Here is an 18,255-nt window from a genome sequence, read left to right as displayed (position 1 = left end):
TAATTTATGGTTCATTTTGCCCTTGAGTTTTCCAGTGGCCAGGGTTACATATGAGGCCAAGGTACGTTGATGGGGAAGTTCCTCCTTTTAAAAGGAACACAGGATAATCTTGTAGGGAGTTTTCAGTGAGGCTCTTTTTTTATGTAACAATTTCCAAAGAATAATAGGAGGAATGCTCTTTCCATATTTAATAATGACTCATTTGTGTGTCCCTTCCAAGCTGATGAAGGATGTCTTTTGGTATATTGAACCATAAATTTTCTAGCATACAACAACAGTGGCAGGCTTAAGGCCACCACTCCTAACTGCAGCACTCAGTGCTTCGAGGAGTAGAGACAAACTAAATCACCTTTTTTCTAAGCTACAGATAACCCTTGTCCAGAAGTTGAGCACCTTTAACTTCTACTTCTCCTCTTATTCCTCTTCCCAAGAAAAAAAGGCAATGAGCTTATAATGTGGTTCAGTTTTTTATAAAATTATAGATTCAAGTCTTTGTTCTAATTCCTTCCATTTTGCCATAGTTGGTTAAATTGGAAGGGGCAGAGAAGCTCATAAGCTCATACTACCATTATGTTGGCTATCACTAAATAACAGCTTTAAAGCAGTTTGTTTTCTAAGCCATTATGTGTGTACTAAACATTTTTTCCTTGACCTATTACTGTAACCACAGCAGAAATATGTGTTTATTTAAGAAACAGATTATTATGTATTCAAACTTTTATCCCTAAAAGCCTTTGGATCAATTCACAATGTAATTATTTCTGGAAAAATTTACTTTTGAAGCACCTATGGAAAAAAGATTTGAATAAGCAAAGGATATTATATTTAACAAAACATTACTTTAGAACAGCTTAGTTTCCACTGACACGTAGTCTGCAAACGTTTTCTAGCCACATTATGAGCCAAGAAAGGGATCCTTTCTGTATTTTAACTTTATTGGCTTCTAACTTCTTAAACTATGGAATTCTTCATCTTCATTAATAATTCTGTGATATAGGCAGGACAAGATTACTATGTCCATTTTGCAGGTAAGAGAAGTGACATCTGGACGCACTCAAATGACTTAACCTATCTAAAAGTCACAATGCCAGTAAATAGTGATCCAGAATTAGAACTCAGATCACTTTTCATCAGTCTTCAAGTCACAGTGCCCCAGTGGTCACGTAAACTTAGAAATGTTAATTTTATTTCCAGTTCTACATTTAACCAAATTAATGAAGTGTTATGTGTTTTATGATCACAAATGCCTTGACAACTGACATTTAGCCTGTGCTTTCTTTTTAGCCTGTGCCCCAGTAGGATGCATGGAAGACCTTGGGAAAGACAGCACAAAACTGCACTTGGCGAATTTTACTGCAACATACAAAAGACATTCCCCCCTCTCACCGAACGGCAAAAGTGTTTGCCATACCACATCTTCCCCTTTACCAGGAGATACAAAGGTTTTATCAGAGAAAGCAATTCTCCAATCATGGACAGATAATGAGCGATCCATTCTTCATGATGGTCCTAACTTTCAGGAACACAGCTCTTATGGCAGAAATTCTCTGGAAGATAATTCTTGGGTATTCCCAAGCCCTCCTAAATCAAGTGAGACAGCATTTGGGGAAACTAAAAATAAAACTTTGCCTTTACCCAACCTGCCACCAATGCATTACTTGGATCAACATAATCAAAACTGTCTTTTTAAGAATTAATTCTGAAGAGACTCATGATTTGGTCATGAGGTTATTGTATCTCCCTCAGTGGCACTCTCAAGAAATTATTTAACAAACTGAAAGCAGATATTGATTAAACTTTGCAGAGTTCTTCGGTATATACGTTTGCACATACTGTTCCACATTATGTAGTTGATTTTCCAGTATGAAAGAGCACTGTCCAGCTCCACAGTCCGGCTAAGAATCAGACATATGCTACTTACTAATAAATAAACTTAAGGTGTTTTAAAGAGACAGTTTTACCTTTGATAGTAATTGTAAATAACAGCCTCACATAAAGAATGGAATTAAAATTTCTTGGACATGGTTTTATAAAGCATGTGAAATGCCTAAATATCCATTCATAAAAATAAGAGGCCATTAATATGAGACAAATTATAAGTTGCTTTAGGTTGCAAAACAGAGCAAATGGCAAAATGAGTAAGTTATGTTTCTGTTGACCTTCTACTGAATAAAGACAAAAAAGTGTTACAGTTAAATAATAGCATCTCTTATAGGTTATTCCATCTCCTTATGCTATTGTGTTTTCAAAGTTTAAGACTTTTTTAATCACAGTGTTAAGACTTGAAATAACCTGATCATCGAAGCCAACCTTGTCCTGTACATTCCTCAAATCCTAACTGAAAAGTGAAAAAGTGTGTGAACTATTATAATTCTATAGTATTCAATGAGAAGTAGAAAGAGCACCACAAAGGTTTTAGTCTAAATCTGTGCCATCAGTGGTCCATAATGAAAATCTAAGTATGTAACTGGGTAAAGTCATTTTCATCAGAGTCTGTACCTGCTAGTTACGTAGAGCAACTTATAAATTGTTAGTTTATTTGAAATGTAACATTTTACTGAGATAGTGATTTTTCATTAACCAAATTAGGAGTTGTAATTCTATAAACCAAATTCTGTGCTGTATTGATAGAGTACAATCATGAAGTGTCCCCAGACTTTTTGATTCTAAGTGGCCTATCATTTATAAACCAGCATATAACAAGGATGGCTTCACACGGAAATCTATCTAAATTCTTACAGGGTGGTGGTATTAACATATTAGTAATATAATGTATTAGTTGGCTTATACATCTTTTGCCTGAGATAAAGTGTTTCATGTAGGAGGCCTTTATCCTTTTTGATAGACAGTTTCAAATACCTTGAACTCAAAAGAGTATCTCAGATCTCTTCTATATTAACTGAATAGCATACATACATAAACAATGTTCACCGTTCACCAGATATTTTTGTCTTTCTATTATCTTACTCACTTATTCAAGCTTGTCTGTGATTAATGGAATTGGTGTCAGATGCTGGAATTTATTCTGACCAATGAACACAGCTGACTCCAGGGAGTACAATCTCCTGCCAAGTAATAGAACAAAACCCAATATGCATAAAACAAATACAAGACTCCAGGCTTTAGCTAAAGGAAGCAACTACCTGTGTAATAACAAAGCAGCAGAAACTATTTCTCATGTGGCTGCATAGACTATATATTCTATCTAATCTCTAATGTAGCTTACTGGTTTGTCTTTTTTTAAACCAAGGTTGGAAACTTTCCTTTGTAAAGAAGTAGTATGAGATGATGACTTGATTAATGTTTTGAACAATGCCAAGAAATTGTTTAATTAAAATAAATTATTTTTGTTTGAAATTGAAGCGAATGTGAAATACTGTCCTTGCCTTTATATTCCAAGGTCAGGTACTAATTGTTAGTTGTTCATTTGATTCATGTAACAGGCATTTGTCTTGTTAAACCAGTTCTTTTAAGTGTAAAAAATGTTCTTCCATATGAACAAGAGGGTGGCTATCCAACAGGTATGCTAAAAATCAGTGGTTGTATGTTCTTTACAGTGTAAAGTGCTAAATAAATGATGTGTAGGACTCTGATAAAGATTAACCAAAAACTTAACCAGCCACAAATTTAAAAATGTATGCTTTATGATCATCTCCGTTGTACGTAAGATTCAAAGAGAAATGGGAATGGCCCATCATTTGATAATCTATTTGAGATGGAAAAAAAAATTTAAAGATTTACCTGAGGGGGGTAGGGGAAGAGAGAGAAAATCTCAAGCAGACTCCCCACTGAGCACCAAGCCCAACCGGGGGCTGGATCCCAGGACCCTGAGATCATGACCTGAGCTGAAATCCAAGAGGCAGATGCTTAACCAACTGAGCCAGCCAGGTGCCCCCGAGAAGGAAAATTCTACGTTGATTTCTTTCATACTGCTTGAAATTTGCTCCAAAGGGCTTCCCTTGGAAATATATCTTTAGCTTTTTATAACCCAGTTCACATTTATATAACAGAATGAAGAGAACACAGGTAACAACAAAAAGCCACTCACTCCTTCCTCTTGATCTCCTATTAGTGAAAATAAAATCTGCATCTTCTTTAAAAGGAAATGGGAGATTCTGCCCAAATGGAACCTAATTCCTAAGCAGAGCAGGGACACACCTATGGGAAACATTAGAAACCAAGTAAGTAGGGGAAAATTCAGACTTAAGACCTGAGACCTAATCATGGAAAAACCATAATGATCTGATCCAGAGAGGCTACATGAACAAGGTGGATCTTTAGGGGAAGAAAATCTGTGCACTATTTCTTCACAGAAATAGCTTCAGCCAGAAGTATGAATGAGCAAGCAAGACAACAACTGAGGCAGCTGTTTTAGAGTAGACAGTGTGGTGGCTAGGCAGGATATCCTGAAAGCTGTGATAAATGGTTTAGTTTCTGGCAGAGGAATGAACATACTACTATTCCAGTACCTGTGGAGAAAGTGACATCAACAGAAAATAAATTTTCCACATAAAATTTAGCTCCTCTGATTGTCATCCAAATTATAAATTAACCACAGATTATATATTTCACTAGCTTTTTAAATTAACTGCCTTTTCTTCATTTGCAACATTAAAAGTAAGGTCCTGTGCTCTAAGAAATGTAACAGGTACTGAAAGGCCAACAGAAGAATATAGGCTTCATGACACCTATGGTATGTGGTCTCTAGGTTTCTACATTTGCTTTGCTTTTGTCTGCTTTAGTAATCTTCCTTTTGATCTGTGGGCTGGGAAAATGTGGTTTCTTTGGTTTTCAAGTAAGAGTAAAATAGTTCTTTGAGTGGTTCATTTGAGTAAAGTATGGAACTTGAGCATCACACCGGTTCCTTAGGATCCTATCTGCTTTAAACTAAGTCCTTTAAAAAAGGAATAATCTCAGATCTATTTTATGGGATAGGGATCAAAATTAAATCTTGTCCTAGTATGTAGTAATTTCTATTTGATTTTAATGAGAATATATATATATAGAAACTGGTTGCCGTGGCTATAGTGGAGAGTTAACAGCTCATGGAAGAAAAAAGCAAGTTTTGATATAAAAAACTGGAACCAAATTATTGTACTTGGACAATTTTTTACATTAGCTCCTGAAATCATTAAAATATTTTCAGTAACCAAATGAACAGGTCAAGGAACATAATAATTGATTTTAGGAAACTTTCCATCAAACATATAAGTAAAATTAATTCATCTATTTCTTTATCTGTTTCCAAATAATCCTTTACTACTACTAACAACCATTAAAGAGCATTTACCACATCTGAGGCACTGTCCTAAACACTCTACTTACTTGCAATAATCCTCACAATAACTGAAAATTACTTCCATGGTTATATAACTAATAAGTAACAGAACCAAGAAGGATTCTGGTTCATCACTATTCTGCTATACTGCCTTATTAACACCTCTGACGGCTGTCCATCCCTACTTTGGTCACTTCTGATCCCTATGATTACCCATTAGTCTATACTCTGGACAAAAGGAATATAAGGTCTATATAGAACCCTAGATCTCAGTATCTCTGTTATAGAACTGTCGTTGTGGAAAATTTATCAAAAAATCCATGATGACCAGGCAGATCATATCCCATTTCACTATTTACTACTTCTACCACATTTGACAAACTTGACTTTAAAATTTAAAAAAAAAAAACTTTTATTTCAGATAAAATTAGTATTTCCATAATTTAGGATAAAGCAAACACTTCCTTGAGTCCATTATTTTAGGTGATAATGATTTCCGTGAGTATCAGAGCTTCTAAGTATCTGAACATTTGCCTACATGCTTGTGGGAAGCTTCTGTAGCCTTTTCTTGGTAGGAATTCCAGTTTTTCTGAATTCTTCCCTTTCCTTCAGGTATTCCGTTTTGCATTCTTCATAAAAGGCTGGATCATTATAACTACAAGAAGGAAATGAAAATCTCCTTTTAAAAAAGTGAAACTTCACGAGTGTTTAATATAAGCTTGGTTTAAAAATATTCAGACATTTCACCAGGTACAATCTTTAAAAGTAGATTTGAAGAAATGGTCATAAACTTACTGTAAACATTAGGCTATCAACCTGCTTAAGAGGGCAAGGGGGATGACCTAGTGGTTTGTTTTTGAATGGCAGGATAGAGTGATGAGAAGCACAGCGCCTATCCTCAGGGAGCGCATGGTGTTCTGGAACAGGAAGGAAAGGCTGCACCACAAGGAAGGATGCAAAGTGCTGTGCCGGAGGTATGGCCCAGTGTACCATGGGAACCTGGGAGAGAAGTGGGGAAAGGAGAGGTGGCAAGAAGTGCAGGAGTTGCACTTTAATGGACAAGAGAAGTCCAGACTGAAGGCACACTGGAAAGGCACAAAGATGAGGAAAAACGACAAAGAACTGCAAATAACTACCATTACAGCAGATTATGCACATAAGAGAAAGGGCCTGGGATAAAGCTAGATAGGGCAGGAGCCACATCATGAAGGCCACTGTATACCATACCCAGGAGTCGAAATCTATCCTGAAGGCACTGGGACACTATTAACAGAAACTCGAAGATCAATTTTATGTGGTAGGTGAGTCGGGCCAAAAGGTACAGGCCAAAAGGGGGCAGCAGGGTTCAGTGCAGGATGCCCAGTAATAAGTAAAGTACCACAATAATCCAGAAAAGAATGATGAGGGCCTAAGCTAATGGAGAAGTTGGGATGAAAAGGACAAAATCGATCTGGAGGAGATGTAGGTAATAAAATCAATAGGAAATAACCATTTCAAGTTAAAAGACAGGAATCTAAATTCTAGACACATGATGCAGGAGGAGGAAAAGGAGGGGAGAGTTCAGTTTGGGACCCGAAGAGAGCAGAAAAATGTCATGACCTATAGGAAGTAACTGAATCCATGGGTGCAAACTGAGCTTTCACAGACCCAAGCATGAGGAGAGAACCGGGAACCCATTTTAAGGAATGGGTTAAGGAGAAAAGGCTGAGAAGAAATGAGATGTTGGAGGAATAGTAAAGAGTGTAAGGGAAGCCAGATAGAAGGGAATTTTAAGGAATTTCTGGAGGTCAAGTAAAAGGAAGGAATGAAAAGCAATTCACTGCATTTGGCTACCAGGAACCCATTAGAAACTTGAGGAGCAGCAGTTCCAGTGGAAGGGGGCAGAAGCGAGACTGCTGTTTACTAAGGAATGAGTGAAAATGAGACAGAGATAAAAGAGAATAAGCATTCATATTTCAAGATGTCACTATGAAAAGATGAGAGGGCAGTAGTTAACTTCATTTCACAGTAAAGCAGAGCACTTTCTTATTCCAAGATGAAGAAATAGACTGTTGAGACTTAAGGTCAAGCAGTAAAATCCTTAACTCCATCTACTTTTGGCAAATGTCACAACCCTATTTCTTTTACTGTTTCTCTCCTAAACAGAAGCAGCCTCCTCCAACCCCTTCCCCCAGAACAGAACAGACTAGATGTTCTTTCTCCTTATTTCCAGGGGGTAAAAGATGGAAGGATATTTAAATGATTAACATTCAGATAACAAAAACAAGTACAATTTTTAAAAAGAGCTACCATTTACTGACTACCTCCTATGTGCCAGGCAGGCACTGTTGTAATGAGTTTATGTATAGTCCCCCATGATCACTCCATGAGGAATAATTTTCCCATCTTCTATGAGGAACTTGCCTGAGGCTCCATGGCTAGCTAAGCTCTGGCTGGTCCAGAAGGTAAGCCCCGGCTGCCCTCTCCCCGGCTGCTTTCTCCAGCTGGCACTCCTGCCCCTCTGCTCTAATAATGCCCATCTGAGAGGGAAGGATAATATGGCAAACTAAGAACAAGTTATTATGATGGCTAAAACTGAGGTGTAGAAATCCTTTAATATACAACAGAATTTAAATTCAAGTCACAAAGAAGTTTAACAGGTTCGTTTATTCATTACACATCTCTTGGGAGCACGAGGGAATAGAAATGGAAGAAAAACAAGTTACAGAAGGAACTCTTACTCTCTGACGAAATGCTTAGTACAGGTCCTGGCCCATAAGTAAGGGTGTTTCTTCATCCATAAATGTAGAGATTAATTTCTCAAGTCTTCTAACTACAGAATTCTAAAATAAGTTTATAAATTTAAATGTATATGTACATTAGTTGTTCTCAAAAACAAAAACAAATATTTGATTCAGATAATTACTTTTCATATAATTCCCTAAGGAAGCATCAAACCATGCGGACCTATATGTTTCAAGGGCTAGAGAAGTATAGAAGGAAATAAGAGATAACCAAAAAGATCTCACAACTGTCAGTTAACAATACTAAAGTATGCAATATCATCAATAACGTAGACAATAAAATGTGGGGGGAGATACAACAGAAAGCACCTGGGGTGACTGGGTGGCTCAGTCAGGTGAGTGTCTGACTCTCGGTTTTGGCTCAGGTCATGATCTCAGGGTTGTGAGATCAAGCCCACCATCAGGCTCTGAGCTCAGCATGGAGTCAGCTTGACATTCTTTCCCTCTCCCTCTGCCCATTCCCTGGTACTGCTCTCTCAAAAAAATAAAGTCTTTGGAAAAAAGAAAGCACTTGCATTCCAAGAATTTTGCAAATTTTTACTTTAATATTCAACTAAATGTCAGTGAACATGATATTTAAGAATTATTTTAAAATTGATTAACTTCAAAAATCTAAATTTACCTTGGTATCCTTCATTTGATTTATTACAACTTTCCCAGGAGTTAAAAGTTATATTAATCCCCAAATCACAAGGCTGGCAAATCATCTAATTCAGTACCTTTTCATTAGAAGAGACAAATATAAGCCCATCTATAATATATTCTACAGCTCAACCTGTTCATGAAAAGGAATTTGCTGTCATATGAAAAATCCTGCATTTTTATTTGCTGACCTCATATTTTTAATCAGATATAATGTTAACCCATGTAACTTGATAAGACCTTTCGTAAATAAATAAATGTTGCTTAATATTTAACAAACTGAAATCTCAGATTGAGCTAACAATATCAAAGATCTGATGGGGCGAAGTACAGAATCTATTACATGTAATGAGTTAAATAACAGTCTTACCTGCTACATGTATTAAAAACACAGAGAAGCACCAACAATGTGGTGACTACTTACTGAGCAGTTAGGCATTCTTTCAATGCAGAATTTTCTTTCCGGCATTTTACTACCATAAGGATTCCAGAGTCCTTGCAACATTTGGTAAAATCTGAAAAAGTATGGAAAGAAAAAAAACGACTTGCAGTTTCATCAAAAATTTTAAAGATTCATTAGAGAAAGAGAAAGAGAGAAAGAGAGCGTGGAGGGGAGGGGGAAAGGGAGAGAGAGTCCCAAGCAGATTCCATACTGAGTACAGAGCCCAACACGGGGCTCGATCCCATGACCCTGAACTGAGATCATGACCTGAACTGAAACCAATTATCAGCTGGCCACTCAACCGGCTTAGTAGGCACCTCTACTAATTTTTAACAGCTCTAAAATACTCACTATTTAACATCTATTACTTAGATTATGCTTGGCACATAGTACACACTCCAGAGAAGACATGCACACGAATAAAAGGCAGAACAGGATGAGTGCCATTAACTTTGCAGAAATAAGGGATGGACTCCGAAAGAGGGGGAGAGAGGACCTCTAAGGAGGCCTCATAGACACAGAAGGGATGTGGAGAATAAGGAAGATTCCTAACACAGAAGAGGGGTATCTTTTACAAGAAATGAGTGAAAGGGTAAAAGGGGAGTTGCTTGCAGACACGGGCCTCTGACTTCTAGTCTCTGCAGGTCACCTGATGGCATCAAGGCACCTGCTTTAAGCCAACCCTGCCAAAGGGCCTTCCTATCTGATAATAGGGTTCCCACTCCATTCCCAGGTCAACTCTTAGATGTCCCTGGAAACAGCTTTCTGTCAAATTTCCATTCTAGTAGTTTGCCTTTTAAATTGTACTGATCCCTTGGTATCCTGCCTTCTAACACTCCCAACTCAGAGAAGCCTGGCGCCCTAATCCAGTCTGCTTTGGAAAGTCAGACTGGGTCCTCCGTTATTCTTCCCACAGGACAGTGTGCTTTGCTGCAGCTACTCTCCCGACTATTCTGGTCCTTCCTCTTGTCCACTGGCTGCTCTTGTTTCAGCTCTGCCATCTCCAGTCTGCTCTAAGTAACGAACCATTTCCATGTCAGCCTTCAATTCTGTATCACCCTTGCATAGGAGCTATAGGTAAAACACAGTGTCTTCTGAGTATCTTTTATAATTCCTTTAATGCAAAATTATCAATATTTCCCTCTTTTCTTGAGCTATTACCCTTCTAGTTACTAGAGGATATAATTTATAATTATCTTAAAGCAAGCAGGTAATTCAGGGGTCTCCCTGATGACACAGAATATGTTAACCAAAAGTTTTAAACCTAAGCAAACTGGAAATGACTGGGATCTATTAAATGCATTTAAAAAACCTCAGGAGAGAGGGGCTGTGCTGGGACAAGAGCCCCACAGCACAGAATCTGTGTCTGCCTGAAACGTCACAGCATACTCTGATGGAGAAGCAGCAGAACAGGAACAAGGCTGAGAGATGCAGGCAATGACTTTAATTCAACAGTTTAATGTGTGTGATCACATGAAAGCGGGGACGTGCAGTAACACTCCATGTCAAAGACACCTAGAATTCTCTCCCTTCAGCTGCTTGTTCTCCAGTCCCAGCAGTCCCACCGCTGCTCTCCGACCCCTGAATCCACTCAGCTATCCTTTTCTACTTCAACTACAAATATTCTGTTCCATTCTGTGCATATGAGTTGAGCTCCTGAGCCAAATCAGACCAAGGAAATTTCCTTTGTGCCCTCTAAGGACTCCCTCCAACTCAAAAAGGCAGAACAGACTTATAATCAGCTCATTATCAGGGGAGATCCTGAGGGGCAGCTACATGGCTACAGAAGTCCATTAACTTTCACTCTGGAATGTCACTAGTACTCCTACATGTGAATTTCTCTACTTAAATGATATTAAAATAGGCTTTTCGACAAGCAACGGTTATGATGCTAAGTAAGAATTAAGACCTAGAGACCCAGTTTGTGGGATGCCTGGATGGCTCAGTCGGTTAAGTGTCTGCCTTAGCTAAGGTCATGATCTTGGGGTCCTGGGATGGACCCCATATTGGGCTTCCTGCTCAGTGAGGGAGTCTGCTTCTCCTGTTCCCTCTGTCCCTCCCCCCCACTTGTGCTCATGCTCTCTAATAAACAAAATCTTAAAAGAAAAAGACCTAGGAAATCCTCAAAGGGAGTATGTACATAAAGTTAACCTGGAAGTGACTGAATCTGGCTAATTCCATAAGGGAACTGCCGTATTCTATAGTGGTGATGAGCCATGGGCTGATTGCTCTGCATCACATCTCACTAGACCTATAGCAGACCAGTCTATGCTCAGATAGTGTCTAGAAGAAAGATCATTAGCATCACGAATTTGCCTAATGAAAATACACTAGGTGATCAAAACCCTCCTTTCCTGGAAAACACCAACACGATGGCTATTAACAAAAGTCCACTTTCCAAATTTAATAAACCCAATACTTTTACATTTGACATATTCACAACAAAATGGTTACACATTATATTATTTTCAGATCCGTTTTCCCTATTATGAATAAAAATATTCTCAGTACGGAGCTGATGCAAGATAGCATTCCTGTGTTCTGAACACAATAAAGGCACAGTCTGTGTATTTTCACACTTGTCCAAATCTCTTGGAATAACTGTGACTGGCCTAAAGCCTCAAGCTGTTTGTAAGGTTTTTGTCACTTGTTTAGCTACAAGATTTTAAAGAGGATCTTGCTTTCATACCACATTAACAAACATTCATATAATAATGATGTCGCTAATACTGCCAACTAATTTCTAAAATGGTATTCTAAGATAGTCATAGAAATTCTTTGTCTTTCAATGTTATTTTAAAGCTTATATGCCTATATATAATTTAAATTCATTACCATTGAAGATTATGAAAAGAAAATCTCATGCACTTAAGTATATCTTAAGGAAATACAAATGAGTATCAATAAACAGTAAGAACAAAGAGCTTAAAAAGTTATTTCAAATTAAAAAAAACATATTTAGAGGTAACATTTAAGACTTTTTTCTTTAAAATGTCAAGAACATGGTACCTGCTCTTTTCAAACTATTCCATAAAATAGAAGAGGAAAAGAAAACTTCTAAATTCATTGTACAAGACCAGTATCACCCTGATATAAAGCCAGTAAAGACACTACAAAAAAGGGAAGACTATAGGCCAATGTCTCCGATGAACACGGATGCCTAAATCCTCAACAAAATCTAAGAAAACTGATTTCAACAATACATTTAAAAATTCACAATAGTGGGATTTACTCCAGGGATACAAGAGTGGTTCATTAGTCACAAATCAATCAATGTAGTACACTACATTAACAAGACAAGGGGATTAAAAACCATTTGATCATCTCAACAGACGCAGAAAAAGCATCTGACAAAATGCAAGAGCAAAGTAGGTTCCAAGGGAACATTCTTCAACATAATAAAGGTCATATATGAAAAACCCACAGCTAATATCATACTCAATGGTAAAAAAACTCAAAGCTTTTCCTAAAAATCAGGGACAAGACAAGGATGTCCACTCTCACTGCTTTTATTCAACACAGTACTGGAAGTCCTAGCTGTAGCTATTAGACAAGAAAAAGAAGTAAGAGGCATTCATACTGGTAAGGAAGAAATAAAACTGTCATTATTTGCAGATGGCATGGTATCACATGCAGAAGACCCTAAATACTCTACCTAAGAACTATTAGAAGTGATAAATGAATTCAGTAAACTTGCAAGATACAAAACAAATATACAGAAATTGGCTGTGTTTCTATCCACTGATAATGATGTAACAGAAAGAGAAATTAAAACAATTCCACTTAAAATTGCACCACAAGGAATAACATATGTAGGAATAAACTTAACCAAGGAGGTAAAAGACCTATACCCTGAAAGCTATAAAACACTGATGAAAGAAAGTGAAGACAACACAAACAAATGGAAAGATATTCCAAGCTCATGGACTGGAAGAACAAATATTGTTAAAATGCCCATCCTACACAAAGAGACCTATAGATTCAACACAATTCCTACCAAAATACCAACAGCAGTTTTTACAAAACTAGAGCAAATACTCCTAAAATAGATTTGGAACCACAAAAGAACCTGAACAGCCAAAGCAATCTTGAGAAAGAAGAACAAAGCTATATCACAACCCCAGATTTCAAGATAAAGGATAAAGCTGTAATAATCAAAACAGTATGGTACTGGCACAAAAACAGACAAAAAGATCAATTAAACAGAATAGAAAACCAAGAAATAAACCCACACTTATATGGGCAGTTAATCTTTGACAAAAGCGTTAAGAATATGCAATGGGGAAGACAGTCTCTTCAACAAATGGTGCTGGGAAAACTAGACAGCTACATGCAAAGGAATGGAACTGGACACTGTCTTATACAACACACAAAAATTAACTCAAAATGGATTAAAGACCTAAATGTGAGACCTGAAACCATAAAACTACATAAAACTCCTGGAAGAAAACATTAAGCAGTAATCTCTTTGATGTCAGCCCTGGGAACACTTTTTTTTTTTTTTTAAAAGATAAGTCTCCTGAGGCAAGGGAAACAAAAGCAAAAATAAGTTACTGGGACTATATCAAAATAAAAAACTTTTGCACAGCAAAGGAAACCATCAACAGAATGAAAAGGCAACCTACTGAATGGGAGAAGATATTTGCAAAAATTTGATATAAAAAGAAATTAAAAAGCTTGAGAGGGATACTCAGATTTATTATCTACATTTGTTAGAACATATTTTAAATGGGAATTAAGATGTGATTCTGACAAAGCATTTAGTATGTAACACTTGGGATACAGATGACTTCTACTTATGTAAAACCAAAGGGCAATGACACATTAATATTGGGTAGGTTCTAAAACAGTTCTTGGAGATTTTCTGGGGAAGACTGCAAAGTAGAAAGACTCTAAGCTCACCTTGTCCCACAATAGAACTAGATAACATTCACATCGGTATATATAACCCAGAAAATGATCCCAAGACTGGCAACAAACCCCGCTTTGAAATGCAGGGAAGAGGCCACCTCAAAGAGGGTAAGATAGGTGAAACATAGTGGGGAGGGATGTCAGGTGTGCAGAGAAGAGAAACTGACTCTCACACTGGAGAGCCCACATGGGAACGACAAATTCCCTTAACATTTGACTTTGAACACCAAAGGGGTCAAATTTCATGAGTTCTTACAATCAGCAGAGCTTTACACTGGCAACACTAAGCATCAGTTGGCTCAAGTTCTGGGAGAGCTGGGAGAGCTGTCTCCTTAAAGAGACAGCACAACCAAGAGCCTTGGAAGATACAGCATGGAGGCAGTGTGTGAAAAATGTCTGGGGCATAAAGAAGGGAGAGTTAGTTTAGTCATCTCAGGGCTTGTCCTGGAGAGACAAGGATCAATGGGGGACTCCTCCAGGGACAAAGGAGCTGGCAAACACCATTTTGCTCCCCTGTGCCCTAGCATACACACACAGCTACCTGCGGGAACCAGCCTGGCACCAACACTTGCCACCTAACTTGCTAACAGTTTGCCATCCCCGCACATGCAAATGCTGCTAACACTGCACCACCCATGACAGTGAGCTTCTACAGCGCTGCATGCTCCAATACACTCTTGGCCAGAGCCCATCCAAAGCAGAACCACAAGCCTGGCAGTGTGCAAGCAGCCGTTGACAGGGACAGCACCACTCCAAAGTGACTCCTGTCCTGGAGAGAAGGGAAGATAACCATACACACTAGTCCCAAATGCAACTCCAGCAGTGGCATGGGGGCAGACAGAAGTCTGACTGCAAGTTGTACCCACCAACGAAGGCTTCTCTGGGGACAACACAGGGAAAAGTGTCCTGCAGTTTGGTGCTATCCACCTCTAGACTGGAGCAACTCAAGCCCAAGGTGGCCCGACTGGTCCACCAACACCACACGAAGCAAACACTGCCCACAACAGGCAGAGAGCCACTGGAAAGAGCTGGACGGTAGGAAGAAAGGCCAAACCACAATAACAGGGTGAATGCAACACACATAGAAGACAGCCCTGAAGTGTCAACTTCTGGTGAACACGGGACACTGACTGCAGGGAACTCCAGGACCTCTTCTTCATTAGGCCACTACTTTCAAGGGCTGGAAACGTAGCTAACTTTCCAGACACACAAAAACAGATATGGAGGGGCGTCTGGGTGGTTCAGTCGTTAAGCGTCTGCCTTTGGCTTGGGTCATGATCCCAGGGTCCTGGCATCGAGCCCCACAACAGACCACCTGCTCAAAGGGAAGCCTGCTTCTCCCTCTCCCACTCCCCCTGCTTGTGTTCACTCTCTCACTGTCTCTATCAAATAAATAAATAAAATCTTAAAAAAAAAAAAACATACAGAGTTAGACAAATTGAGGACAGAGGAAAATGTCTTGTATGAAAGAACAGAACAAAATCATAGCAAGATACCTAAGCAAAATGGAGAAAATTAGTAGGCCTGATAGGGAACTTAAAGCAATAAATCAGGGGTGCTTTGGTGTCTCAGTGGTTAAGCATCCGCCTTCAGCTCAGGTCATGATCCCAGGGTCCTGGGATCAAGTTCCGGAACAGGTTCCCTGCTCTACAAGAAGTCTACTTCTCCCTCTCCCACTCTCCCTGCTTGTGTTCCCTCTCTCACGGTATCTCTGTCAAATAAATAAATAAAAATCTTTTTAAAAGATTGAAAAAAATAATAAAGCAACAAATCATAGGGCACCTGGGTAGCTCAGTTGATTAAATGTTTGCCTTTGGCTCGGGTCATGATCCCAGGGTCCTGGGATCAAGTCTCACACCGGGCTCTCTGCTCAGCAGGGCACCTACTTCTCCCTCTCCCTCTGCCTGTCACTCCCCCTGCTGTGCTCTTTCTCTCTTTCCTTGTCAAATAAATAAAAGCTTAAAAAAAATAAAGTAATAAATCATAAAGATAAACTCACTGGACAGTGAGACCCTTAACAAAGAGAAAACATAAAAAAGAAAAACTCATAGACAAAGAACTCAATAAATGAAATTAAAAATACACCAAATGGAATAAATAGTGGAGTAGAGGAAGCAAAAGAACAAATCAGTGATCTAGAAGACAGAGTAATGGAAAGTAATCAAGCTGAGTAGGTGAGAGACAAAAAAAACAAAAAACAAAAAAACCCAGAATAAAAACAGACTTAGGGAACTCAAACATAATAATATCCACCTATGTAGAGATACCAGAAGGATAAGAGAAAGAAAAGGAGGCAAATGTATACTTGAAGAAATAATAGCTGAAAACATCTCAAATCTGGGGAAATCAAGATCGAGGAGGCACAGAATGCTCCAAACAAAATCAACGCAAGAAGTCCACACCGAGACACAGAATACTTAAAATGGCAAGAACTAGTGATAAAGAGAATTTTAAAAGCACCAAGAGAAAACAAAATAGTTATACACAAGGGCAACATCATAAGGCTATCAGCTGATTTTTCAGCAGGAACTTGAGAGGCCAGAAAAAAGTGGCATGATATATTCAAAGTGCTGAAAAGAAAAAAAAATCTGTAGCCAAAATTATCTATCCAGCAAGGATATCATTCAGAATAGAAGGAGAGAGAAAGAGTTTCCCAGACAAAAGTTAAAGGAATTCATCACCACTAAACCATAAGAAATGTTAAAAGGGACTCTTTACATGGAAAGGAAAGACCGTAAGCAGGAATAAGAAAAGCAGACAGCACAAAAGCAGTAAAAGTATGTTTATATGTCAAAATCACTCAAGGGATAAAATAAAAGGGTGTAAAGTATGAAAACACACACCTAAACATGGAGGGGAGAGGCATAAAGAATGGATTCAAACTTAAGCAACCATCAACTTAATATAGACTACTATATGCAGAAGATGTTATAAACAAATGAAAAATCTAAAAACCAGTAGTAGATATGCAAAAACAAATAAAGATAAAGGAGTCCAAGTATATCACTAAAGAAAGCCAAATAATCGTGAGAGAAAAGAGCAAGGGAAGAAAGGAACAGAGAACTATAAAAGCAACCATAAACCAAAAATGGCAGTAAGTATCTACCTATCAATAATTATTTTGAATGTAATGGGCTAAAGGCTCCATGCAAAAACAGAGGGTGATGGAATGGATTAAAAAAACAAAAACATAAAAAACAACCAAAAAACCCCAAGACCCATCAATATGCTGCCTGCAAAAGACTCATTTCAGACTTAAAGAAACCTGCAGCTGAACACGAAGGGAGAGAGAAACACTTATCACACAAATAAATGGGAAGAGAAGCCAGGGTAGCAATACTTCTATCAGACAAAACAGACACTGAAGAGGAGACAAGAGACATGAGACAAAAAAAGGACACTATATAATCATAAAGGGGAGAATTCAACAAGATATGACAACTGTAAATATTCATGCACCCAACATCACAGCACAGAAATACATTAAAAAGGGCTAATAACAAACATAAGTAATCAACAGTAAATTTATTAGCAAAGGATTTTCACACCCAACTTGTACCAATGGGCAGATCAACCAAACAGAAAAATCAACAAGGAAACAGTGGCTTTGGATGATACATGGACCAAATGGATCTAACAGATATACTCAGAACATTCCACCCTAAAACATCAGAAACACATTGTTTTCAAGTACACATGGAACATGCTCCAGGAGAGGTCAAATATTAGGCCACAAAACAAATCTCAACAAATTCAAAAAGACTGAAATCGTACCATGCATCTTTTCTGACCACAATGTTATGAAACCAGAAACAAACTTCAAGAAAAAGTCTAGAAAGAGCACAAATACATGCAGCTTAAATAACAAGTTACTAAACAATGAATGGGTCAATCAAGAAATCAAAGAAGAAATTAAAAAAATTCATGGAGACAAATGAAAATGACAACACAATTATTCAAAATCTTTAGGAAGCAGCAAAAGCCGTCCTAAGGGGGAAGTTTATATCAATGTAGGTCTACCTCAAGAAGCAAGAAAAATCTCAAATAAACAACTTAACCCTACACCTCAAGGAACCAAACCAGTAGAAGGAAAGATATGATAAAGATTAGAGCAGAAACAAATGAAATAGAAACTTAAAAAACAACAGAACAGATCAATGAACCCAGTCACTGGTTCTTTGAAAAGATTGACAAAATTG

At 38.1% G+C, this 18,255-nt stretch overlaps 2 protein-coding genes across 4 annotated transcripts in view; one reads left to right on the top strand and one right to left on the bottom strand.

Annotated features, from left to right (window-relative positions):
• AZI2 (5-azacytidine induced 2) overlaps window positions 1-3,362 on the top strand; it is a 39,844-nt gene extending 36,482 nt beyond the window's left edge. For all 3 annotated transcript variants that reach the window (XM_080814932.1, XM_080814931.1, XM_080814933.1), the window contains one exon: window positions 1,285-3,362. In XM_080814932.1, coding sequence (XP_080671058.1) covers window positions 1,285-1,697 — 413 coding nt within the window. In that variant the 3' untranslated portion in view covers window positions 1,698-3,362. The remainder of the gene's footprint in view (window positions 1-1,284) is intronic.
• A 2,310-nt stretch (window positions 3,363-5,672) lies between these two features.
• Window positions 5,673-18,255, bottom strand: part of CMC1 (C-X9-C motif containing 1) — an 83,779-nt gene continuing 71,196 nt past the window's right edge. The window contains exons 3-4 of the mRNA XM_080814914.1: window positions 9,128-9,218; window positions 5,673-5,933 (exon numbers count right to left, since the gene is read on the bottom strand). Of these exons, the coding sequence (XP_080671040.1) occupies window positions 5,813-5,933; window positions 9,128-9,218 (212 nt within the window). The 3' untranslated portion in view covers window positions 5,673-5,812. The remainder of the gene's footprint in view (window positions 5,934-9,127; window positions 9,219-18,255) is intronic.

Source organism: Martes martes (assembly GCF_963455335.1).
Source record: "Martes martes genome assembly, chromosome: 1".
Taxonomy (NCBI): Eukaryota; Metazoa; Chordata; class Mammalia; order Carnivora; family Mustelidae; genus Martes; species Martes martes.
The sequence above is the reverse complement of the archived record's forward strand: the minus strand, read 5'-3'. Positions and strand labels throughout refer to the sequence as shown.